The 27110-nt window shown below is 31.5% G+C and overlaps 1 protein-coding gene across 1 annotated transcript in view; it reads right to left on the bottom strand.

The window, feature by feature from the left end:
* LOC129231633 (suppressor of lurcher protein 1-like) overlaps positions 1-27110 on the bottom strand; it is a 270342-nt gene that overhangs the window by 76169 nt on the left and 167063 nt on the right. Inside the window, exon 2 of the mRNA XM_054865996.1 lies at positions 432-621. Coding sequence (XP_054721971.1) covers positions 432-621 — 190 coding nt within the window. The remainder of the gene's footprint in view (positions 1-431; positions 622-27110) is intronic.

The following is a 27110-nucleotide window of genomic DNA, read 5'->3' as shown; positions in this document are numbered from 1 at the left end:
GCAAAAAAAAGAAAAAAAAAAGACAAAGAAAACGAAAATCTGCATATTAAAGATTATAAAGGACTTTTCCGCAGTAAAGATAAAAACAAAATTTCAATCATAACTATAAATAATCTCATAAATCATCTTTTAATGAATTGGGCTGTGAAGTAGGAATATAAAAATAAATCGAAGCTTAAAGCTTTCAACAAACTTACTTTTTTTGTTAGAAAAAGACAGGAAAGATGGGATTAGAAAAGCTTTACTTCTTCTTAAAATAAATCATTTTTCATATCACTTATTTCAATATTTTTGAAAGACTGAAAAAAAAAGCACCCACTTTCTCTCCAACAGTTGAGAAATAAGTTCTCCCAATCGTTTTGAAGGGTAAATAGGTGAAAAGAAAGGGGGGGGGGGGTAACTAATAAAATTGTAAAAGATAAACATCTTACTTCCTGTTTTGTTCATGTGGCAAGTGTAGGTCAAAATCTGTAAACGCGATTTGTACCCGCTCTCCAACTTGTCCCACGAAAGTGTACACGCAGTGAAGAGACTTGGGATATGGCTCTGGATAGTTTAAGCTTGTAAAAGTTCCATTTTTAGTTGCTGTACTGGATATTTCCATTCCACACTGGATGGGTTCTGAAAGAAAAGCAGGGGAAAATCAGTTTGGTTTAACTGTTGAATCACACATACGGCTAAGACATGCATCGTTTTAACTTTGACCTGTACATTGCTAAAATGACAACAAGAAGACTTATGTGCGGCCATTTTTACATTGGAGAAACGGTTACAGTTAGCCAGGAAAGCAAGATTAAGGGATGATAAAAATTTGTGTTTGAAATTAAATATTTATTCTAATCCTCCATCTACAATCCTGAACACAATCTTCCCTTTTGCTCACATGTAAGTCGTTGTTTTTTCTATATGGGTTGCAAAAAAGACTTCCAAACCAATACAAAAAATACCATAAGATCCTCAAGACATTAAAACACGGTTAATGTAAGTAACATTTCCCGAAAAAAAATCTAAAGTATAAAAAGAAAACTACTAAAAGTAGCATATAGCACAATGCGATGAAAAGTTTAAACCTTCTCGTGGCAAGTGTTTAGCAAGAAACATTCAACCTTTTCAATGAAGGCAGCCCAACAACTGAGTTTTTGACTTTATCCTCAATTTTGCACACCAGTGTATATTTGGGACTGTCTGCCTGATGTCGCCCTTCTTGAACACTTTTGACCGCACTCCTCTTCTGTAACAATAGCCGCGTTCACAACTTACTTTTTGATCCGGTAAATCCCCGCTCCGGCTCCGCAAAAAACCCGATTGAAAAATTCCCCGTTTCCATGTAAAAAGAGGTTCTCCCATTATACCAGAGAAAGCGGTTTTTACCCAGCATCCTTAGCGGCTAGTAGACGAACTTGTTTCGCGTAACGCATTCCGGGTAAAAACACCGCTTCCACTCCAGAAGCAAGCAGGAGTAGAAAGATTCCACATAAAACCCGCTAATAACCGGAATGCGGTGAAAAGCAGGTTTTTTCCAGGGTCGAAAGTGTTCATGGAAACGGCCCTAATACGTCACACTTCACTTTATCCCTCCCATACCCCTTGTAACATGTCACGCTATTTCTCATGAACATATTTTTATTAAAAAAAAGTAATGTCGCACCTTTTGTTACCCCCTCCCTCCCCCCACCCAGTCACAAACTCACATTTTAACGAACCCCTTCGCATCTCAAAGCGTGAAGGAGTCCCTTCAAAGGAGGATAATATGAAATACCATTTACATTTCTATAAATAACTGGTGTTCGGAACAAAGTTCCTACATCACCTCTAGCGCATGCTATAACTAACTGTAATGAACTGTCAGTTGCAAAACAAAAACTATTTATTTTTGTTGTTATGAAAAAAATATTTAATAAAAACGGCAAATTGAGGGTAATATGGAATCTGGTTTTTGAACCATAAAAAAACTTCAAGATTTAGGTTTCATTTGTTGCCATGGAGCTTCTAGTTTTTTCTAGGGACACGGCAGCCTTCTCCAGGTCGAGCAAAAGCACAGTCGTACTGTCCTTTTCTCGAAGCAACTCAAGGCACTATTGATTCTCCTGTAACTCCGTTGTGGATAAAGCTAGAAGCCTGAGATTTATTGACTAAGAGAACAAGCGATTTCGAGCTACATTGAGAAATTTCGTTTCATTTACACTAATAGTTTTCGAATTATTGCCAGTCGAAGCTTCTTAATATTATCACTGACAGGATCATCAAAAACCTAAGGCACTTCTAGCAGCCAACCGGTGTTCCAGTAGACTGGCACCGGTCCGTAGAAAAATTTGACCGGTCCACAGAGTGTTAGCTCGTCCACGTTAAAGAAAATTCTTTAGAACACCATTACTAACAGTAATATTTTATGATCCATCTTTTACGTGACTTTTGTGGTTAATTTTCATAGTTTTCTTTGATTTTTAAGCAATGTTTATTCCTTATGCTTAATTATTACAATAAATACTTATGTTCTTAACAATTAAATATTTCATGTAATAGTTCTTTAACACCAAGTTTTATTTATAAATTTGTTAATTTATAATTATTATTTTTTTGCAAGGAAGGGAAAAATATACTCAGCCAATTGGAAAATGATTTTACAAGTGTTTAAAATGGTCATCGAAGCGATTTGTTTTTGCAAAAAGAAAAAAAAAAGGAGAAAAAACTTCACTGGTATCTTTTTATATAGTCACAGCATGTGCATGAAAAAAATCCCCATTCTAGATTTCTCAGCCAAAAACTTATATTTTGGTGAAAACATTACGTTTCGTCATTAAAATATTTAGTAAAGGAATCGTTTTTGAGATAAAACCCCAAACTCAAGAATTTCAATCAAAATCTCAAGGACCCAAGATTTCCATTAACACGTCAAGATCTTGGGGGGTAAATCCATGCTTTGGTTGTCCTGTTTACTTCAATAATTGAGATTGTTTTCTCCTAATAGTAGCACGTATTACACAAAATCGAGATGTGTCGATTTGAAATGCCTCTTTGGTTCTACCTCAATTTCCCTAATCTTGTACAGTATGTTTCTTAATGAAATGTTGTCACATTCTAAGCTAGACACATCCACTCAACCTATTTTTATTAAAAATAATTACATAGGAGGAAACCTATATATATGTTTTTAGCTTGTTATTACTTCTTAGTGAATGCAAAATAGTAATCACTAAGGGTATAAACGTTTTAAAAAATAGCTCGATGGAATGCGAACCTTAATAAACAGAAAAGCAAACTAAATTTTGCATTGCAACTTCAAAGCAAGTTTAAAAATCAACACTTTTTCCACATTTTTCATCAATTTATCCATAATTCAATTATTTTGCGAGGTATAGTTTCCCCAAAGAGGGACATAAGTGTTGTAGTTAATCAGACGATAGCAAAAAAAAAAAAAAAAAAAAATCTGTTGAGAGTAAGTACACAATCTTTATACATTATATTTGTAGACTCATGACACATTTTTTGACAAACGTAAGTTTAAAAATCTTGCATAGTAATAAAGCATGGCTTTCAACTGAAGAAAGTCGCAAAACTGAATGAATAGAAAATGAAGTTTTTGATTATTTTCTTGAAGTTTATATTTACACAAAAGTATTTACCGAGCCCAAACGTGTTTACTCTATGGAAACAAGTAATGAGTATCGGTACGTAATAAAGCAACTAAAAATAATGAACAGATTCGTCTCAAATTATGCGTTGAAATTATAACCTATCGCATTTTTTTTTGTATTTATAACTACAGGAAAAGAAAAATAAGTTTCACGAAAAACTGCATTGTGAACTGTTGGAGAATGCTTATAATTGTTTTACTCACAATAGGGTTGATATAACTTTCAGGTGTAAATTATGAATTCATAATAAACCTATGCTCGGACGATTCATTCCGAATTTTGAACCAATCATTTCGTTAGTGGAAACTAATAACATTTTAATCATTTTAGCACAGAATAGCGTTTTGATCGAAAATAAATTTCTGTTCTATTTTAAACGATGTAAAGAAATACTACTTCAAAATAATTTTTAATCAGTAGTTTCCCTCATCGCAACCATATAAATTAAACATTCATTTTATAACATTTTGAATAAATAAAGAACACTATTCAAAAAGACATCTCTTTCAATTTTCACCATATTTTACTTTTGTTAAAAATAAATTTCCATAAAAAAAATAAGTTCATAAATTGATATCTTTCACGAAAAGGCAGTGACAATGGCTTTAAAGGTTTATATTACTTCAAAAATTTCAAAATTTGAATTAAAATTCTAGTATAATGTTTTCTTAGTATCTGTCAAGTTTTCTGAAAGTTTGGTACAGTTTGACGGGAAACCTGACGGAAAAAAAGCTTATATTTTCGTGAATACAAGAGATATCTAGAAGTAATAAATTTATAGAATATTTGTACAAATTAAGTAAACTAATACGTGAAACTTACAACTTATTTCCCAGGCATCTTCTTGTGACGCAGGATGTGACAATTTTTTATCCTTAATTGTTTTGGACATCTAATCTAAATCAATGCGTGATTGAATTTCCACTGGATAATGTGAACTGAAGCATACTATTTATATGATAGAAGTTATAGAATAATTAATCAGGTATTTTACAAGAAATTAGCGAATGTTTGAAAATGTCGCGATATATATCTTTATATAATGTGCATAGCATCGATAGATTTAAATAGTATTTTTCAAACATTTCTTTAGAAAATAGTAAAATATATTTATAAAACCCACTGAAGGAAAAAACAAAACAAAACAAAATAAATAAATAAATAAATAAATAAATAAACAAATAAGTAAACAAATTTGTATGTTTTTCTTTCGTGGTTTTCTTGCGACCTCCCACACCAGCACATGTAGAGAAGTGAATTAACGAAAATTTAAAAAATAAATAAATGAATGAGTAAAATAGATATATAGATAGATAGATAGATAAAATCATAAAAGTAAAAATGACACATTAAATTACCCAAAGTTGTATTGGGTGACGTCAATTTTAGTAAACTTTGAATTTTCGCTTTTATTTTGTGGAATTAAAAAATGAAATATTTGTGAGTGATTATTTATCATACTTATGGTTGTCATCTGAAAAAAAAAAACTTTATTTCCAGATATAGATATGAAATTTTAATAAATACCTAGAGAGCGTTATTTCAAACATAGACATACGTAAAATTTAAGTGCATACAGAAAAGAGTGAAAGCGAAATGTTTCTCTTGAATTGATTTCTTTTGCTCATAATAATCATTTTCGCTTCCTTTCTCTCGCTACACCCGAAAAAAACTTTATTCAACGCAAGAGTTTTTTCTTTTTTTTTTTTTTTTAAACAATGCGTATATCATTTGAATGTCACTTTCAATATTTCTTGAACTTTGTAGGAATGGAAGTACTGAATGACATGAATTATTCAAAAAGAATGAGCATCTTTAAAAGAAAAAAAAATGAGAGGGGGGGGGGGAATGGTAAAAACGGAGCTCTAAACTTTTCCAAACTTTGGCGTTTGAACGGTAATGAGGCGTTTCTACTGCCAGTTCGAGGTCTCTCGACCAGTCATGCGCAGAAATGCACCTGTTGTTATGTTAAAAAGATAGGAGAATTATTCCATAGCTTATTGTTAGACATTCCTTTTGCATTTGCATAAGCAAAATGGAATTTTCAATTGTATCTTTGTGGAAGGGCAGTGTAGTCTGGGCGATGAGAAGCTCTTTTTAAAGCTCTAGATGCTAAAAGCTTTGAGAGGGGATCTTTCTATTCTACTTTGGAAGCGAAAATTGTTTTTTAAAAGTGATAATGTATGTAATTATGAAAAACACGTCAACCGTTTTATGACTTTTATTACTATAAGAAAGCTAGATGAGTCCGTATAAAAAGTTTAACCTTTTTCCTGAAAAAAAAGAAGGTAACTACTGTATTTCAGCAGCTTGTGCATACTTTAACCCGTGACTTTGCCAACATAATAAAGGCTTTGATAAATATGCTACTCAGATTTTATTAAAGTTTCACTTCAATATATTGATTGGGACTTTGTTTGCATCTGTGCTAAATGATCATAGTTGGAGAATAAAATATATCATGTATTTTTGAGCAATCAAGATTTCTTATTGTTTTTACTATACCATTGCTGATATTGTCTCCTTAAATTGTAATTGGTAGAAAAGCAAGTCACATACTCAACTGCCATTGATTGAAAACTATTGTTAGAAGGCTTTATTTATATATTTTTATTTTATTATTATTATTCGGCAGGTATTTGCGATTTAGGCGTTCTGTGTACCCAAGATTATTTAGGTACATTTTTGGAACCATATTCCTACTCAAACACTTATTTATGGTAAATTTGAATGAATATTCCTTAAATTATAATTAACTTTTGAATGTCTTTTCCCAAATGTATTTAAACGAATTTATTTTGAATCTGTTTTTCATTTTCCCAACATTTGAATCAAGTTTTTTTAAGTTTTATAATTAAAAATTTTTATCTAATTCTACAGTTGCGTTTATTTATTTTTTTAATTTGCAGCATAGGTTTTCTATTTGATAGCTTCTCATGTACCATTTGACATCTATTGAAATATTTAAATTTACTAAAATGTTATTTTGGTATAGTAATGATTTGGTACAATATGAATAAAAAACCTGAAACGACAGTCTGAAATTTATGCAAAATTGTTACTTTTTATAAATACTGAGAAATCACCAATAAAAAGAAGAAATTCGAAAAAAAAAAAGAAAAGTTGCAAAATAAATAAATAAATAAATAAATAAATAAAAATAAATAAATAAACAAATAAATAAAAAATGACAATGAATAAATAAATAAATAAATAAATAAAAACTATGTTTGAAAACTAGGCTAAAATCCTTTACTGCAAAACTAGTAGTTTTAAGTAACAAACTTAATATTTTATTTTTATTTCATTTCTCTTAACTTGCAGCTCATCTTACTACAATTTTTAATAGCAGTCATCATAACTTTGTTGATAAAAAATAATTTTGTGTATATACATTTCTTTAAAATTAGTCTTTATAATCTACACAGCTTCATAACTAGGTGTAGGGGAGACCGGAGCACAGTGAGACGAAAAGTATAAAATTAAAGAAATTGAAAACTTTAATTCTATGAGTTTGTTTTAAAGGGGGATTTTTAATGCAGCTTATATAATCTTTTGAGACACAAAACTTTTCATTATTATTTAAAGTTTTTGAAATAATATAAATAAAATACGTAAACTTTTGCCTTACTGTACCCCAAGCGGTACAGTGAGGCAGTATATGGGGCACAGTGAGACAACATACGAGGCACAGAGATACAGCATATAGGGTTGAGTGAAATACAATATGTTAAATGTTTTAAATCAATACTAAATCATAATGAAAAAAAAAGGTTCATGTTTTATCGTACATCTAAACAAAAATTTAATTTTCAAACTACAAAAAAGATTGATTTCGCTTGGTACCATATCTTTTCATAAAAGCTAATAAGAAAAAAAAATTATATTAATTTGAATTTTTGGCATCTTGAATTCAAATTATGTTTTTTGCAATCACGAGCGTGTGTGTGTATGAATGCATGTGTGTGTTTGTGTAGGCGCATGTGTGTGTGTTTGTGTAGGCGAACGTGTGGGTGCGTGTGTGTGTATATATGCATGTGTGTGCGTGTTGTGTATACAGTGCTGTGTGTGTAGGCATATGAGTTTGTGTCTGTGTGCAAACATGAGTGTGTGTATGTGTGTGTGGGTGTACACTGTAAAAAAAAACTGTAAATTTTGAAGAAGTTATCCGCATTTTTTACAGAAAAAAACTGTTCGTAATAAAGTACAGGATTTCTCTGTTTTTTTGAATCTGTAACCGGTTATAAGCGTTAACTGTTACCATCGCCTCACCGCGTACTTTGTTTTTCTTCGAAATTTCGCCCTCCTGCTTGGATTTTGGTTCTCGTGCTCGAGTTTTTTGATCTTATATTTATTTAAAGCGAGTAAGTCTTAAATCGTTTGCAACTTCCATTTCATTGCATCCTAATCAATATTTTATTATTATGTTTTTTTGTCATCTGTTACAGAGGCATATTCGGAAATTTACCTTTGTATACATGTATTTCGTAGTAGTATAGTAAATATTGAAATGGATTTATGAAAGTATAGTTTCATTTTTTAATCTTCATAAAATAATAAATCAGCTTGAATAAATAATAAAAATACGGAAGATTTCTGTAAAATAAACGGAAGAAAACTGGCGTCCTGGCTGACAGTTTTTTTCCGTAAATTTTACAGATTTTTTTTACAGTGTAGGAGTGTGTGTGTTTGTGTCTTTGCGCAGGCATGAATGTGTGTATGTGTGTGTAGGCGTGTGTGTGCGTGTGTGTGTAGGATATGGACGCAACCTGGAGACGGTTTTCGCAAGAGGAGCAGCATCGTGAGGCCAGTCGACGCGACGGTGGTGCTGGCAGAGGGTGCTGGCGGGAAAATAAAATGATAGGAATTCAAAACAGTCAAGTGAGAACAATAAGCAATCGTGATTGTTCAAAAATTAATATTTTTATTCGGAACGGATGCAACATCGGTAATGATGTTCAAATAAAAACATTCAAAGTAATTTTACTTTTACGCAGAAAACTAATGTACAAGTCTCCATCGTTATCAGCTGCCTTTAGAACATTTTCAAAACAAAAATATTTCTGGTTGATGCCAAATTGTTTGGGAGCAAAATATCTTTCAAGTAGGGAAGAAGTGTGTAGCGTTAGACAGGGAAAATAGTGAGACAATAATAGCATTTTATTTCCTGTTTGGATATTTCCGGCCTTTTAAAGCTTTTGAATAGTCAGGCCGACATACTGTGAACAATATTATAGAAAAAAAATTGCTATCAAGTATCATGAAAGAAATATAACTATGTCATCATAGTTTGAACCCATCGAAGTAACTTTTCTCCATTGTTTTTTGCACTGTATCTAAACTGTTATATACAGTTTACCGACCAGGTGTTATTAATTTTACATTAGCCCATTAACTATCGTCCGTTTTAGCAATAGAATAATGTTGTAAATTTTATTTGTCTGAGGATAGCAGCTATTGAGTTTATATTCTGCAATGAGGAAACAGTAAGAGAGGAATATTGAGACACCAATAATTTAATGTTCTCTGCTTTCGTGGCACTTTTATATTAAAAGAGGAGAAATTATACATTGAATTAAATATAAATGCAACTAGACAGTTGATGCACATACTAATAAAATAAGTTTTAAACCCCTGTACCAAGAAAATAAGGAATGGAATTATGACCTTTATAGCTATACTATAATAATCCATAAATATTTCCATTTCATACTCATTATATTTATTTATTTTATTCTTCATTTCAATATGCCAAATAGTAATATTTATCCACAATTCAAAATTTTAACATGCCTAGAAAAAAGGAAATCAGATAAGCTATTTAAAGATTTCCTGAAACATACAAGAAAAAGGCTGTTCTGCTAAAGATGCATAAAGGCTTCAGGAAAAACATTCCATTTTTGTCAAATGCTTCACAACAAAATGACATTTTAAGCCAATTTACTAATCCAGAATCATCTAAATCAGCGGTTCTCAACCGCTGGTCCAGCGGTGGAACCTACCGGACGGTTCTCAACGGACCGTCATCGGTCCGCGGGGAAATTAGACCGATCCTCGGAGGTTTTTACTACCGCTTTTTAATTGTGGCCAAAAACAAGAAATAATCGTAATTATTCAGTTAATTTTGTCATTTAATTCAGTAAACTAATATTAAGGATGAACTGAAGCATAGATTTGTGAATTTTGGGCATTTAAAACTTTTTAAATAATGTAAGTTTTCGATGCTTTCTTCGATTCAAGACAAGTCATCAGTTTAAGAGCGCTGAAAAGCTATTTTTTACCCTCTTAATATATTCTTGTATAAAATTGCTTTTAAATTCGAGTGTACAAAACTTATAATATTGAGAGTAGATTAACGATAAATTTAATCCCTTCTCTCTTTATTTGCAACACAATTACATCAAAACGAATAAAAAAATAAATAATTATAGGTAGCAGGTAAATACTTTTTTTTTAATTCCAAAAAGTGTCACCTCACACACATTTCAAAACGAAAAAATATATTCAATACGAAATAAAATGTTAAAAATGCTTTTTAACTCCAAAGACTTATTTCCGTAAGTCGGTTCGCACTAAAAAAAGGCTGAGTTAAAAATAAGTAAACTATTTCTTGATTACAACGCTCAAAAATTGCAGTTAACCTTAACATGAAGCTCTTAAGGTTAATTCTAAAGTAACCAATAAAAGTTAAATTGAAATTTTTTTTTTTTTTATTTCCAATGGCTGGCAGCAAGAAAAGGTTACAAAGAACAAAATAGCAGAAACAAACACAATACACAGAACAAGGAAAAATACAGAAACATTAAATTGAAAATTGAAAGAAGAAATATAAGCAGTGTAGTAAAAAGTATTCGTACTAAGCTGTACACCGCCTACTTCTTCTCTCAAATTTTAAAATAAAGTTTTATTAGCTACTTAGGAAATTACTGAACTTATATAGCGAGTTTGGTTAATGCTTAGGGACATTTTTTTTGGTAAAAAAAAAGTGTGTTGTACAGACACACGATAGAAGTAAATCTTTTATCTTTTATTTTTTTAAGATTCTGAACTGTCACTTCACCCGCACGTTTTCTCTCATGTCACGCTCTTGTTCTTTCTGTGCCTGACTTAGGCATATTCACATGAAAACTGCATATTTTAATGAGAAAACTGATTATAAACAACGAGAGAACTTAACAATACTCGAAATCCACTTTAAAATTGTGGTCAAAAACAATGTAAAATAATAGTAATTATAGTTATTTTTTTAAATAAAAGTTATCAAACTAATTTCCAGGCTAAAATTAAGCAATGTGGGTTGCACTTTCAAACAGATGACTTGACTTGAATCAAAGAATTCTTTGAAAATCTGTATTATTTGAAAAGTTTAAAATGAACAAAATCCACAAATATATTATACTTGCTTGGATTCAGCCATGATATTAATTAGTTAACTTTATTGAAAAAAAAAACTAACTTTATAATTACTATTATTTTTCATTTTTTAAGCGTTGAGGATCAAAATTTCAAAATCCTCGCCCAAAAAGTTTCACCCTCAAAAACCTTAACGGTCCGAGATATTTTTTCATAAATCTTTTCCGGTTCACGGGTCGGTAAAGGTTAAGAAACACTGATCTAAATCTTTCTTAGTCATAAACAAATACGTGGTAGATGTCACTACTGTATGTCAAGACGACATTAAATTTACCTTGCAAAGGGCTCATACCAAAACCAAACTGCAGCAATCCTTCTCATTTTTTAGGAAAATTTAGATTCCTTCAAAGTTTGCCAATTCATAGAATGTGTCTCACTGTATCCACTTACTTCGGGAACAGTGTAATAAAACTGCATTTCGTTTTTGAGCAATCACGATTGCTTATTGCTTTCATTTGACTGTTTTTGGCGTTACGCTGATTTTTCCCACCAGCACGTCTGCCAGCACCACCGTCGACCGGCCGCCTCATGGTGCTGCTCCTCTAGCGAAGACCGTCTCCAGGTTGCGTCCATATCCTACACTTACACGCATACATACACGCACCTACACACACACCCATCCACACTACACGCATACACACACAAACACATACACACACTCAAACACACACACACGCATACATACAGACACCTACACATACACACACGCATACATACAGACACCTACACATGCACTCATGCCTACACACACATACACATTCCCCCCCCCCCACACACAAACACTCATACACACAACTACCCACACACTCATACCTGCACACAGACACACAGACATAAACACACATGCCTACACACACATACACATACCCCTATACACAAACACACATACCCCCACACACAAACACACACGCCTACATACACACACTCGTGATTGCGAAAAACATAATTTGAATTCAAGATGTCAAAATTCAAATTAATTTTTTTTATTTATTTATTTTTATTTGCTCATTTGTGGGAACTCTTAGTTTTTTTTAGATCAAATTTATAATACCTATGACAGTGACTAATATTTTACTATTTGAAATAAATTGATTTCTGTGTTTTTTAATAATAAAAAATGTAATTGAATTTTCGTGTCTCAATGTACCCACTCTTCCCCTACCTCGTGATCTAGCTCTACAAACCCAGAAGGAAGATTTTCGTACATGTTAACATAGTCTGATAAAATATCAGATCCCTCTTTAAATTATCTACCTCATCATTTGTGTCTAATTAAGCCACTTTCCGCCCCATATTTTTGAATTTTTTTTCATTTCTCTAATTTTTGTATTTTCTTCTTCTATTTTTTTTTCAGGAGTATTAGTTGCAATGATATTTTTACCCTTTTTATGCTCCTTCTTCATTACTCAACCTTTTCTCTCTTCGGTCTTTGAATACCTTCTAAAACTCTAAGAACCTAAGAAAACACTCACTGCTGCACTAGAGCAAGAGAGCTCTTTTGTATCAGTTTTGTCTAAAATTTACAGATTATTATGAGCTACTTTATCTGAAATGTCACTTGGAATCAAAAAGTTATAAATGAATTTCTCATAGACTCGTAAGAAAATGTCTTTATTTTCACTTTACGTATTAATGTAAAGTAATACCTGTAAAGTAAACAAACAGCAAGTTGAAAACCCTTAGATCGTAAGATAAATTGAAGAACATTACTTTCGAATCAGAATTCAAGATGGGACACAGTGGGATAATCTCACCCTGCCCCAACTATGACTGTCTCACTGTCCCCCACTCCGTCTTTTTATTCTAATTCAACATTTAAATGTTCTTAATGATAATGCACATAGGTTGAACATTTAAATTGATCAAATGTCTAATTTTTATTCACAAAAAAATATTTTACAAATGAGTGGATGCGAGAGCCAAAAAATAAACATTGCTTGCCTGAAATAACAAAAATAACGATCATTTGATTGCAAACAGAAGCAGCAACTTCATATCCCAGAATCTACTTGGCTAATTGCTGCAGATTTATTGGTACCTAGCACCATTTACTGAATATAATTAAAAAAATCCAAAACATAGCTTTATCTCACTATACCCCAAGTCTCACTGTGTGCCTGGTCTCGCCTATTTATCTTCAAAGTAAATGGCAAAGCAGTACGTCTGTCATTACCATCCTTATTCACTTTTAGCAATATTACGGATATCGCTTTTTTTTTCTTTTTGCTTGTATTCAGTTAACCTCTTTTTAAATTATGTGAAGGTTTAACGAAGGTTGCTATATTTTATATCTTGTCAGGTAAAATAAGTTAAAGTGTCATTGTCCTCCATTTCAAAACTTATAAACATGTGGTTGGTATTCAGAGATTGAAGATAAAATACTAAGAGCATTATTTCTAATATTTTAGACGCTTGGTTTTTTTGAAATTAAATTTTTTAAACTGTGGATGTTTTAAGATAAATAAATACCTTTGTGATGAAGAATAAAGTAAGAAATAACAACGTCAGAAAAGCACAAATTGCAGATTGCTGCAATTGTGCTTTATTGTGCTGCAATTTGTGCACAAATAATTGTGCTGAAATTTGTGCTTTTCTAACGTTGTTATTTCTTACTTTACTGTGGATGTTTTATTCCATAAGTTTAATCGAAACTCAATGGAAAAGTTAGTTGTTGAGTATTTTAAACTATTGCAGTACTTTAGTAGCATTTTTAGACTATTTATTTTGATTTTAGATTATAAATTTATTGTAGTAGTAATTAATGAGTTGATTCATGAATCAAAATAAAGGGAATAAAAAAAAATGTATTCATGAGATTTGTCGAATTTACAGATTACCCCTCAATATCTCTGAAACGTTTTATGAATTTTTCTGCTTAACAAAAATACATAGCTTGTCATATTAAAGAATACCAACTTGAGCACCTTTGTTAAAATGTTAAAGTTTGAAAAATTAAAATGCAAAATAAAACTATTCTAGAGCAAAAACTATTCCTATGCATTTTATATTACTTAAAACTGTTTATGTAGGTATCTGCAGTGTATTAAAAAAAAAGGTTTTATGCAAAAGAAGAAAAAAATAATTGTTTTCTTTCGAAAAAAAAACCGTTTGAAAATGTGAATTCAAAAGTTTAAATATGATGGAATGAGCTTACATCGGAAAAATTGGATTGAAATTTTAACTGCGTTTGTTTCAAACTTTCTTTCTTTTCTCTAATAAACGTTTTTTCGTTTTCATCAGAAACTTTCATTCATTTTTACATCTCTGTTTATGTAATCAAATTCTTGGCTCAAAATTTAAAAAGAGCTTCAAATTAGCATTCTAAAGAAATTCATTTCAACATTACTCGAAGCGCAAAAATATCATATTAAGAAACTTAATTCAAAATATCATCATTTCAAAGAAAGAAGGAAAATGCTTTGATGAATGCGTGCAAAAAAGAGGTTTAATAATTTTAGCCACAAATTAAAAATTTTCATTTTTACATAAACGGAGTAGTTACCTTTCTCTTAAATGTAAATAAGCTAAACTTTTTAGAGTCTGCACATTTCCTTTCAAACAAAGCAAATGTTCTTGTGAGAGGCTATGCTTTTCTAAAATATTAATAAATTTTCTCAAAAGTAAGTAAGTTGTTCATCAATCTAATAGATTTTTTTTAAATTTTAAATCCCCCCCCAGAAATATAAATATTTGTTAATGCTATATTATAGAAGAGGGTGGCCCAAATTGGGTAGGTTTTCGAAGAACGCTCGAAAATTGTAGTTTTGGGATTTTTATCACAACAATTTCGGTTTTATTTCCTAACAGGGTTCTTTAACTTTAAAATAAAAAGTGATTTTTGATTTATTTCAAACCAAATATTTGTTTATTATCAAGCTTTACAAGCAATTGAAAAACCCGCTTTGCCCTACCAGGGAGCCCAAAGCGGTTAAGCTTACCTAATTGTGACTTGGTACTTTGTCAATTAAATATGAAGTTATATAAATGATTAAAATCGTTGACTAGTTACTTGCTATTATAAAAAAATATATAAAAAGTTGTTCTTATCCAATTTAAAGTCAGTACATTTCTTTATAAAGCATAAAGAAATAACTGGTTAAATTAATAGGCTAATTAATTGCCATCCTAAAAAGTAACTTTTAAAAGTTATACCTATCCTATTGAAATAGATAATCTATGTCTGCACACGAGACAAGAAATTATAAAGGAATATGTGAGTAAATCTGATACCCGCTTTGTGCCCGAATGCACGTTTTTTATTTCAATAATTATAAAGTCAAATTCAAAAAAGAAACAAACGAAATGACTATCGTAGTTTGTAGGTGGATGGTGTCAGAATAACGTAATATTATTGAAAATAAAAAATACGCTGGTCTTTGACTAATCACAAGTTACAAAACTTCATTTTTTAAAGAAATATATCCCTTTTTAAATTTTAAGCCTGGTTGCGCTATGCCGCTTCACTGCTGCTTCGCTGGGATTGATTAAAACTCAGGGTTGTTCATGTAAACACGACATACGTATGCATCGCCACTTATACACCATGGTGGGGGACATACGAAGGCCTATCCGCTTTGGGCGTCCTAACCGCTTTGCGCCACCCTCCCCTACGCATACTTAAGATTATTTGTGAATTAAGTTGAATACGGGAATGTTCTTTACTGAAGATTTGCGATGCGACTCTGACTATGCAAAATCCGTTGTGCTTCCAACATTAAAAAAAAAATAATAAAATTTTACAATGTGAAAACTTTTACGGATATGGGGCTTATAGGAGTGAGTCGTATGCTTAGGATTTATGCCGAAAAATAAGAGAAAATTGAAAAAAAAAGTGTAATTTACGAACTCATTTGGATCATGAAAACTGTTGGTAAAATCGAAACGCATCTATAACTATGCACTGGGTATTGCACCTTATTTCCGTGACAAGTTCTGTCAATACTAATACAGGTGTATAATTTTTCGCACAACGAAAATTAAAAGTTTCTAAATACAGTTATTAAGAAATTTCAATCGCAGGATCAAGGTCTGCTGACTACCTATAATGTTTTTATTTATAGAAATAAAAGCGAAACGGAAGAAGATGAAATGACAATTTAAATAAAAGGGATTGTTTCTTACCTGATATTTCCTGTCTCAGCTGTTCCAGTTTTTAAACCAGAGCTTTTTTGGCCTAGCGTCGAGTTCGTAGAAATAAAGAGATTTTTACCATTTCCAGTTCGTAAAACAAAATGAAAAACTATTGTTTCAATGAAAGATTTTTCGAGTTTCGTAAAATCGTAAGTGTTCATAAATTAGAGGTTCGTATGTTCGTAAAATCGAGCTTTATACAAATACAAATACAAAAGTGACGACCAGCAACAGGCTCTGGGCCCAGCTAGATCGGTCCTAGTCAATTTACAATCCCCAGTGAAGATCAATGGCCCTCTTAAAACTATCTACTCCCTTGCTCATTACCACCTCTTCCGGTAAGCTGTTCCAAGGTTTCACTACCTTGCTAAAATAATAATTTTTCCTAATATCCATGTTGGCCTGAGATTTAAATAGCTTAAAACAATGACCCCTTGTCTTGTTTTCAGTGCTAAACTTCAGCCCCGTAACATCTTTCATTTTAATAAATTTAAACAACTGAATCATGTCCCCTCGGTCTCTTAACTGCATGTACATAAGTATAATTAATAAAATAATTTAAAAAAAAGCACCTAGTAAAAGCAGATTTTTTTTTGAAAAAAGATGTGTGTGTGTGTGAAATGTATCACTTTAAAAACGATCGATCAAATCAGAGTTGAACTCTTTTCAAGAGGAAAAGAGTTAAAAGTTAAGTTTCCACAGAGGGTCGTTCCTAACTCGCACAAATAATGAGCAGAAATATTTCCCACCTCACATGCAGTAATTAAATCATTCAAACACAGCAGTCTGTTCGTCGTCGAAAAAATCTTCCCTCCTAGCTAAAATCAATGGCATTTGACTCGATCTGAAGGGAATGTACAAAACGGCAATTTATCTTCCATTTAGTTTTGCTCATTTTAACGACAGGAAGTGTATCTTCTGATTCCCGTTCATTTTTTGCGTTTTCTTAGCTTTTTCTCGAGACCGGAGTTGTATATTTATACTCAAGTGGTTCCCGATCTCAAATATTTCATTGTGCGAAGGCTCCCTTTCCAATTTAAATACAAATATCCTTCAATTTTATTTCGTTGGAATAATGTATAGCTTCTAGGTATCGTTTATTTGCGTGCCGAAATTTGCATAATATCTTCCATTTCTTCCCCATTTTTCCCGTTTTTCGCTCTTTTGCAAGATAGGGGAGAAATCTAATGGGTAAACGTCGCGAAAGAATTTAACGGAGAAGAGGGAAGTATAAATAAAAATAGTCATTGGCCGTTTAAGTTATGGTTGGAACTAAGAAAATCTTTTTTTTTTATTTCAATTTTAAATCCTAAGGTAAAACTCAAAAGAAATTGGAGATTCAGTTCGCTAAACTTGCACATTATTACCGGAGCTTCTCTCCTCGAGTGAAAAATTTCCATAATTCGCCTTCTTATTTTCCATTAAAACATACTCTACTGAAAAAAAAAAAATCGTTTTGCAATATTTGTGTTCCAGTGAAGCAAAACAGTTGTAGGTGTGGGAATTATCAAATACCGAAATTTTAGATTAATATTAAATGGACTGAAAAAATCAGAGTATTAGCGATGATATATGGAAAACACGGTATTATACCCGTAATACTTCATTTGAAGAACACCGACTGAGTGATTCGTCATTCCCTCACTAGTGACCGAATGACGAATTTATTAAAAAGCGATTCTAGTAGTTATGCCTAGCTGATAGTTCAGTTTATTCGCCTACAAATAATCTCAAGCGAGGAAGTAACTAATGATTATTCAAATTTCATGTATTATTTTATTAATAACTAGTGGTATCCGCACGGCTTTGCCCGTAATAGAAAAATTATAAGGTCTTTTGGCTCGCCTGTATATTTACAAATAATTTATGGTGAATTTTCTCGCCAATTGGCTAGTACCCATGTTACGGTTCCACGTTATGATAATTTCGTATCTCGCCAATTGGCTTGTGCCCGTGTTACGGTTCCACGTTATGATAATTTCGTAATTTACTCGTCCATCTTATGATACTGTTGTTCTTAAAAGTGGAATAGAAAAATAACCACATCGAATTTTCGAAAAATCGCTTCGAAGTGCACACCCCCATGCTACAAACTAACTTTGTGCAAAATTTCATGAAAATCGGTCGAGCGGTCTAGACGCTATGCGCGTCACAGAGATCCAGACATCCAGACATCCTCCGGACAGAGAGAATTTCATCTTTATTATTAGTAAAGATAAAGATAAAGAAAACAGATGTGAGGGAATGACGTATGTAAAAACCTTAGACTGTTTTTATGCTTTCACATAGATTCCAAGTAAAAATTTCCGACACATAGCAGACGTAAATATGCTACAATATTTTTCTGGGTTTCCAGCTGTAAATTGCTACACTTTTTGTTAAAAAAATTACTTCGTTACGATTCTGGGAAGAAAATTGACTGTTGTGAGGAAATGACACTAACCGCTGGGGACAAATTAAAGCATAATTATGGGAGTTAATTGTTAATGAAAATTTAATTTTAAATGTTATTTTTTTTGCTTAAATTTTTCAATAATTTGAAATAAACACTCCAAAAATGTGAACGTGTTGCTTCTTTGCTTAGAAATAATTTTTGCTTTTGTTTAAATTAACAATGGGGACAAGTGAGGGAATGGTCTTTGGGGTTCTTTAGAGTTAAAGGCATTTAAAATTATATATCGAAATTTAACGTTTAATGATCTTGTTAAACTTTTTCCTGAAACTCTTAAAGATATGTATGTCGTAAAACGTTCGTAAATTATTACAGGGACATGAAAATGATCGTTTCTGTGAGAATGAACTCAATACTATCACGTTACAAAGCGATTTCGAACGAATCCCTCACAATCCGGTCGAAAACTGATGCAAAAAACCAGTTGTATTTCAAAAAGTAGCTCAATTCACACTTTTCCCCTAAGCCACTGTAAAAACGAAGGGTAGCGAAAACAAAATTATTGCAATAAAATGCTTATTTAGCACTTTTGTTTGTACATGCTAGTACATGGCATACAAGAAAAAATATAACAAATTTAATTGAGATTTTGATGGAAAATTAAAAAAAAAATCTGATTTACTTCAAAGCCAGCTCAAAATTATTTTTATCCGTAAATAGCTAGACAGTACTGCTAATTTGAAATAGAAAGCAAAATCAAAGTAATACACTGAACGTGTTTCAGACGAAAAAAAAAAACCTTTTAAAAAGACAAGTGGGAAGAGTTTTCCTTTTCTTTTCTTTTCGTCTACCCTGCAAATTTTTAGATAATGGGTTGAGCTGGATTTGATATTAAACGCGTCCAACACCCCGTTTATTAATTGTAGATAAATTTTTAATAATTTAAATTTTAATAGTTATTTCGAGATTTTCACGCAACCAAATCAAACAGATTCAGTCAGCGCATTGCAATTGACAGAATACATTGAAGCCGTATTTTCTCCCCTTCAGTACTACCAAATCTAGCACATTGTCAATAAAATGGGTTACAACCTTACGTTTCCATTTTCCGTTCACGTCAAAGGAAGGAGGTTTTTGTACCCTTTTCAAATGATGTAATGGAAACACATTCCCACACGAGAATTTAATTTATTTTTCTTTTTTTATCTTCCTCGGAATGGTTTATTTTTCAGACGGCAGCATTGGTTTAAATATTAATAAGTCTTTGATGTACATAAAAGATGTTTTGATCAATTTTCGTTGCTTATGTAATATAAAGACAGGAATAATTTGTATTCTATACCTTAGAGAACACAACGGTTGTCAAGTCGATTTTTACCGTTTCTTCTCTCCCATTTTTCATAAGCTTGCCTTTTTTTCTTACACTATTTACTTCCGACTCCGTATTTATTAATGCTTGTTCTTTCTCTCTCCGCATCAGCTACGATAAAAAAAAACTAAAAATTTGACTGTGGGCTTTTGCTATGGTCTCAAAATTATTTCTTTATTAACTATATTTCATCATTTTCATTTCATCTTATGCCTATATTTTTGATAATTTAAATAAAAACGAGCTTATATAAAACATAGGGACCATTAAAAAAATCTTTAATCGCTTTCAAAAAAAAAAAAAAAATAATAAAATAAAAATGATAAGCTCATTAAAATAGATACATTATATCAAAAAAAAAAAAAAAAAATGTTTTTCCCCCGTTTCCAAAAAATAATTTAAAAAATAAATAAATATACTACATTAAAATAAATCAAAAACAATAAAATGTAAACTTTAAGAAATAGTTTTCATCGTCAAAAGAAAAAGAAGAAAAAAATCGTCTGCGCAGCATTTTAAGTTAAAACTAAAGAGACGCTGCCAAAAACAGAATGCATAAGTTAAAATTTTAGAGTGAAAATATAAACAAATAATATCAAGAGGATTTTTTTCACAGTAAAAACAAGTGCTGCAGATTCGGAGTCGATCTGATTTTGGGGTAAAGGAGTCAAAGTTAAAAGTCGAAGTTTTTAAATTCAAAGACTCGGAGTCGGTTAATTTCCCTCAAAGTCTGTAACTTTGCCAATGATTTATTTTGCGATAAAGGAGTAGGAGTCGTAGATTTTAAAATTCCAAGAGTCGGAGTCAGTCACTTTCCCTCCGTGTCTAATTTTTTGTCAAAGCTACGGAGTCAGAGTCGGAGTCGACATCCATAGAATTCTTGGAGTCGGAGTCGGGAATGGGTCGTCAAGAGCTATTTCCAACTAAGTTTGTTTGAAGCAAATTCACCTTTAAGTTCAGGATCAATATTGACTTTTAGTTTCCCCGTAGGCGTTAATGTTAAGGGGTTTGAACGGTTCAAAATTGAACATAAAAGTGTTCAAATCACGAAGATTTTACTATAAATGTTCTTCATCATTTTCCCCATTTCAACACTCAACTTTCCAGTTTTTAATTTTTCGATATTTATTTAATTATTTTATTTATTTATTTTTTTGTTTTTAGTGATATTTTTAAGATGCATTAAGCCTTCTTTCATGTTTTTTTTCTTCTTTCTTTGACTTTTACTGGGAACGTAGGCCAAAAATAGCACTTATCTTTCACTGCTGCTTTTCCTTGTTTTATTTTCGCTTTATATACGCGAAATTATTTTTTTGAGTAATGTGAGGAGTTAACTCGATCGACGACTCACACTCCCATATCGTGACCCTTTTTATTTCTACATAGTGGAAATAAAACTATATAGTGTGAAAAAATGGAATAAAATACAAAATGGAAATGTTTGAAAATTTAGAAAATTCCTAAAGTCGGACATGCTGAAATTTCCGACTGCACTAGTTATATTTTATGGAAAGATTCAAAATTGGTAATGGTCAAGAGCATTATTCTACTTAATCCGTCTTTTTAGAAATACTCGTATATATATATATATATATATATATATATATATATATATATACTCGTCGCTAGGTTGCATTGAGAAAAAATAATTACATATAATCACATTCCTTGTTTCCGATTTGATTCTTAAATCCCCTTACAAAATGAGTAACTCTTTTTTATTCTAATATTAAATGAAACACTTGAACGGGAAGTTGTTATAATCATCAAAATAAAGAAATACTTAAGCCAAAAATATTTTCCCATAGTCAAAATGAATTATTTATATTTTTCATATTTTATTTAAAGTAGTAGTGTTTTATTTATGAAAATGCCCAAAGTGCATCGTATTCATCGCGCGTGAACTGACATTTTAGGGCCCGTTACGAATGACTTTTACGAGCCCCCTCCATATTGTTTATCCCTACGTCCTTAGATATAGGGGAATGTGGGGCAAAGTGAAATGGTTAAGATGACTGAATTTTTTTCAAAATGAATAAATCAGAAATGTGTTTTGAAAATTACAGTACATAAAGAAAGAACATTGTACTTTACAAAACAACTTGTATTGAAACATTATTTTTTATTTTTGGCTGTAAATTTGAGTCTTAAAAAAAAAGTGAAAAAATTTCACCTTTTTTTATATGGCAAAGTGAAAAATCAAATATTTTTCTAATGAAATATTTTCTATTCGATTATAAAACATATTTTTTATGTCAAAGAATCAGTAAATAAAAGGTTGACTGAATAAATGAAAAGATAATGAAACAATAAACGAATGATTAGATAAATAAATCAATGAATGAATAAAGAAAAAAAAAATGATCGATTAAAAGTATGAATGAATAAGAAAATAAGTGAATAAATGAATAAATAAGTGAATAAATGAATAAATAAGTGAATTACTAAATGAAAGAGTGTAAATGAATTAATAAATAAATGAAAAAGTCGGTGATTTATATTAAATGATTGAATGAGTAAATTAAACACACTATTTCACTTTGCCCCGCATGTACTTGACTAGAGGAACTTTAAAATACAAATTAACTTAATATTAACTAAATTAATACTGCACTGAATATTAGGAGGTCTCAATTAATACTTAAAATGGTCATAACAAGAACTTTATCATTTTATAGTAGCAAAAATAATTTTTACGTACAACAAAATATTACAATATGAGTTCCAATGTTTTAAAGTTGCCTACATTACCAAATGCTTTAATCTTCGGCGGTATTTTTTTCCTGATTGGAATAGGCTACATATGGCACTACATAGTTAAAATAATAGAAGATAGGTGAAGCTAAAAGCAAAGAAAATATTTCACCATTTCACTTTGCCCCATGTTTCCCTTCTTCATCATCATTTTGAAAATCTCAGGCCATCTTCATGTTCGGGCCAACAGGTGTCCCTTCTCCCTCCCCCGTGCTCGCCCCTGATCGTATCCGACTTTCAAAACTGGCTTTAGCGTTTAACTGCGATCCATTCAAAGATTATATTTTTAAAAAAGGAGTGAGTAAAGCCTGACTGCGTTGTCGATAACAGTTATTGGCGTTGTCCAGATAAAATTTTTCTCTTTCCTCCTAAACATAATTGAGCTTCTCCAAGATCGAGCGTCTTTTAATCAGAAACCGACTGGAAAGCTTTATCTGCCTGTTTTAGTATTATTTTTCTGCTTTGGGCATAGTGGTATTTGCCGGCGTTCTAACGTTTTAAACGTAAAATTCAATTAATTTAAGCAGTGTACTGGTGTGAAATAGCAACAAATGCATTAACAAACTCCATTTATATAACAAATATGTAAGTTCAAACTATTCTAAATTTCGATTTTATACAACTCTTAACTATGGTTAAAAAAAACTCAAATTAGCTTTAATAAAGTGAAATGACAAAAAAAAAAAAAAAAACCGTTGTAAAACATATAACCGTTGAAGACTTTCGAAACTCTTAAATATAAATAAAAGTTACTAAAACACATGGAATTTTTAATGCATTTACATTTTTACACAACTATACATATTAATGAAGACTGACTGCACAGTTTATTTTAAATTTCTGATGGTATAATATGAGACATAAAACTCGAAAAAATGTCTGAAATAAAGCTTTTATTTCAAATATAAATGTTTATGAACGACTGATTTTTAATGAAGTAAAGCGCAAGTACGTATTTTGATGACATATTTTTAAATATTTTTTTAATATGAAGATGTGTGTGAACAGGAATGTTTGGACAGAAATTCGAACTAACAGGGAAAAAGAATTTTTATGAAACAGATTGACAACACGTTTTAAAAAGTAAAAAATGGAACATTAAGAACAAAAACAAGAAGTTCCATCCAGAATTAAACAAGTCTTCTTTCCCGTATACCTATATCGACTTTCTAGTATGTGATCAATATTCTCAAAATTAGCTAAAATCGCATATTATTTCAAACGCATTTTTTTAACTTTTTAACCTGATTTCTAGAAATAAAAGATGCCTCGCTCATCTGAAGAAATAGATGCGTAAAAAAATAAGCAAGCAAATAAAGTAGTAGCACCTTTAAGCAAAGAAGCTGATGTATTTTTTTCATTAAAGAAATTTTTAATCGCATTAAAAAAAAAAAAAAAAATAAGAACAAAAAAAAAAAAAAAGCTCATGAAAAAAAAAAAAAAGAAAAACTTGTCAAAAAAAAAATGTTTATTTTTCCCCTGTTGCCAAGAAATAGTTTAAAAAACAAATAAATGTACTTTCAAAATAAACAAAAAACAACAAAACGTCAACTTAGAGGAATAATTTTCATTAAAAAAATAAATAAATAAAAAATAAAAAATAAAATAAATAAATAAATAAAAAATAAAAATAATGAATAAAAAATAAAAATAAATAAATAAATAAAAATAATAAATAAACATAAAGTACTCCGAATTTCTCCGCAAAGTACTGAATACATAAATTCAAAATTTAGCGTGAAAATAAAAACAAATCATATGAAAAATAATTATTTCATAGTAAAAGCTATTGCTGCGGAGTCAGAGTCAATTTCATTTTGGGGTAAAAGAGTCAAATTCGGGAGTCGAAATACTCGGAGTAGGAATCGGACATTTTCCCTTAAAGTCTGTAACTTTGTCAATGTTTGCGGAGTCGGACTTATTTTTTGATAACCAAGTCAGAGTCGAGTCGAAGATTTTAAATTTCCAAGAGTTGGAGTCAGTCATTTCTCCTTCGTGTCTAAATTTTGGTCAAAGCTACGGAGTCAGAGTCTGATGCCGACTAATTTTCTGGCACAGGAGCCGGATTCGGAGTCGTCTGTCCTAAAATTTTAGGAGTTGGATCCTGGAGTTGGTCATAAAGAACTATTTCCAACAAAAATTGTTTGAAGTAAATCCGCTTTTAATTTCGAGACTCCGACTGAGGAATTTTAAATCTTCCGACTCCGACTCATTTACCCCAAAATCAGAACGACTCCAACTTCGCAGCACTGTAAGAAGCATTTTGAAATCTATTTCGCAACAGTGTCGTAATTAAGAGAAGTTTCCCCTCGAAGAGAGATTTGATTGTAAGCGGAATATATTAATTCATCGCAAGGCCAGTTTAAAACTGCCTATATTATTAGATTATTAGCGGCAGGCCTTTCATTAGCTAAATGGTATTGGACAAAAGCAGAAGCTAATTTACATACTGTAATGCTCTCCCAATATCCTACGGGATTTGTTCATTATGAAACTTCACCGATATTCACGTCATAAATTTCATCTGACATTACTTTGAAATATGTCTTCAGTTAATGTAATGGTTCTGAGCGCCATAAATGGCAGGAGAGAGAGAGACGCACAATTTTTGAGGGTTAATTAAATGAGATAATTAAAAACGGGTACCGCGGAAAATTATGTCGAAAATTTTGAGTTTATTTCTGCTGTTAAGATATATTCAACCTTAAAGTGATGGGCTTTCATTTTTGTGATAAAGCGTAGTTCTCAATTGAAAGTGATTACCTTTTATGTGACCATCCATTCAACTCAAAGGTTATAACGGTAGTTACAGTTGGAAGGAATTAATGGAAGCATCCTCTATCTTTTAGATAACCAACTTTATTTAAGCCCATTCATACTTGTAAATTGCAACTCACTCTCTCTTGTGGGCACGAATGGAAAATTTTATTTTTCATTCAAGGGATCATTCATTTTTTTTCACACCGACATATAATTTTCGGCCGGTACTACAAGAATCGACGTCGAAAATGTGAACAGAGTATTTATAAAAAGAAAAGTTTCGTCATTCAAGTCTAAAAGAGTTTTAGTCAATGATTGGTTAAGTTTAGAAAATGAGAATTTTTGGGGGCTCTCTGAAAATATTTTAACAACTAAGTCTTAAAAAGGCTATCCTTGGTGTCGTTTTGTTTGAGAAATGGAAAAAGTTAACGGGCTGTCTCTGAAAGTTTTTTGACCCTAAAGATAAAAAAAAAAAAAAAAAGATCAACTGTACGACTTCTTCGTCAACGTTAGAGGGGATCCCCTAATGTCACGAAATTGATGTCAGGTCTTTAATCCGGAATTTTTTTTTAAATTGAGGCCCTAAAGATGTGATTTAAGGTTTAGGTTTGGGAAAGATAGAGGAAAGAGGACCTCCTGCCTCTCCTCTTGACTCTATCAGCCTCTTACCCCCCCCCCCCCCGAAATCTCTTTCAAAAAGTAATTTTTAGGTGGCATGTAAAGAAAAAAGGTTTGGGGATTCTCCCGAGGAGGAATTTTTCAATACGAAATTTAAAGTTATTTGTGTTGATATTAGGGAGGAGGTGCTCAAGGGGACCCTCCGGAAGTTTATAAAAGTTGAAGTCCTAGATGACCAATTTTTGGCTCTGTTTAAAGACGTTAAGCGTGTAGATAAGAATTTATGTATCTTCTTCGGCTAAATTTAGAAATTGAAGTTTCAAACACACAATTTATTCTATATTTTATTGTAATATTAGGAAAAGAGGGAGTGTTCGGAGAGCTTCTCCAGAACTTTTTTGAAATCGAAGTCTTTAAAACGCATTTCAGCCACTCTCGGACGATGTTAGAAGACGCGTTGGGGTTCGGTGGCGATCTTCTGATTGATATTAAAGTTCTGAAAACACAATTTTAATTTACATTTTAATGGAATAGGTTGTCTCAAAAGGAAATATTTCAAGCTTGAAAGCCTAAAAATGAATCTTTTTTAGTTTCAGTGTTTGAGGACTATCTTTACAAAGTTTCAACATTAAAGCGAGAAAAGGAATATTAAGCTTTTTTTGTGGTATTGTTAGGGGAAGGAGATTTGGGAGCCCTTCTCCGTCCTAAAAACATATTTTAAAGCTCACTTAGGTGACGATAAATATACGTAAGAGCAGTTTCACACCTGAAGTAGTTTGAAATTGAAACGCCAAAAAAAATTTCATTCGATGTTTGTACAAAAAGGGATGAATATTATGTAAATTAGAAAAACAAAAGGCTAGAAAATTTATTCGAAAGAAGTGTACTAAAAATGAAATTTTAAGTTATCTTTGATGAAATTAGGGGGAAGCGGGGACTCACCTAACAAAATTTTCCGAAATTAGAGGCTCTCTTTATAAAAGTATTGCAGTATTTAAAATCTTCAAAAATTCGGTTTCATTCAGTGCAAGTTCTGACC

Source organism: Uloborus diversus, chromosome 10, assembly GCF_026930045.1.
Source record: "Uloborus diversus isolate 005 chromosome 10, Udiv.v.3.1, whole genome shotgun sequence".
In the NCBI taxonomy this organism is placed as follows: Eukaryota; Metazoa; Arthropoda; class Arachnida; order Araneae; family Uloboridae; genus Uloborus; species Uloborus diversus.
The sequence above is the reverse complement of the archived record's forward strand: the minus strand, read 5'-3'. Positions and strand labels throughout refer to the sequence as shown.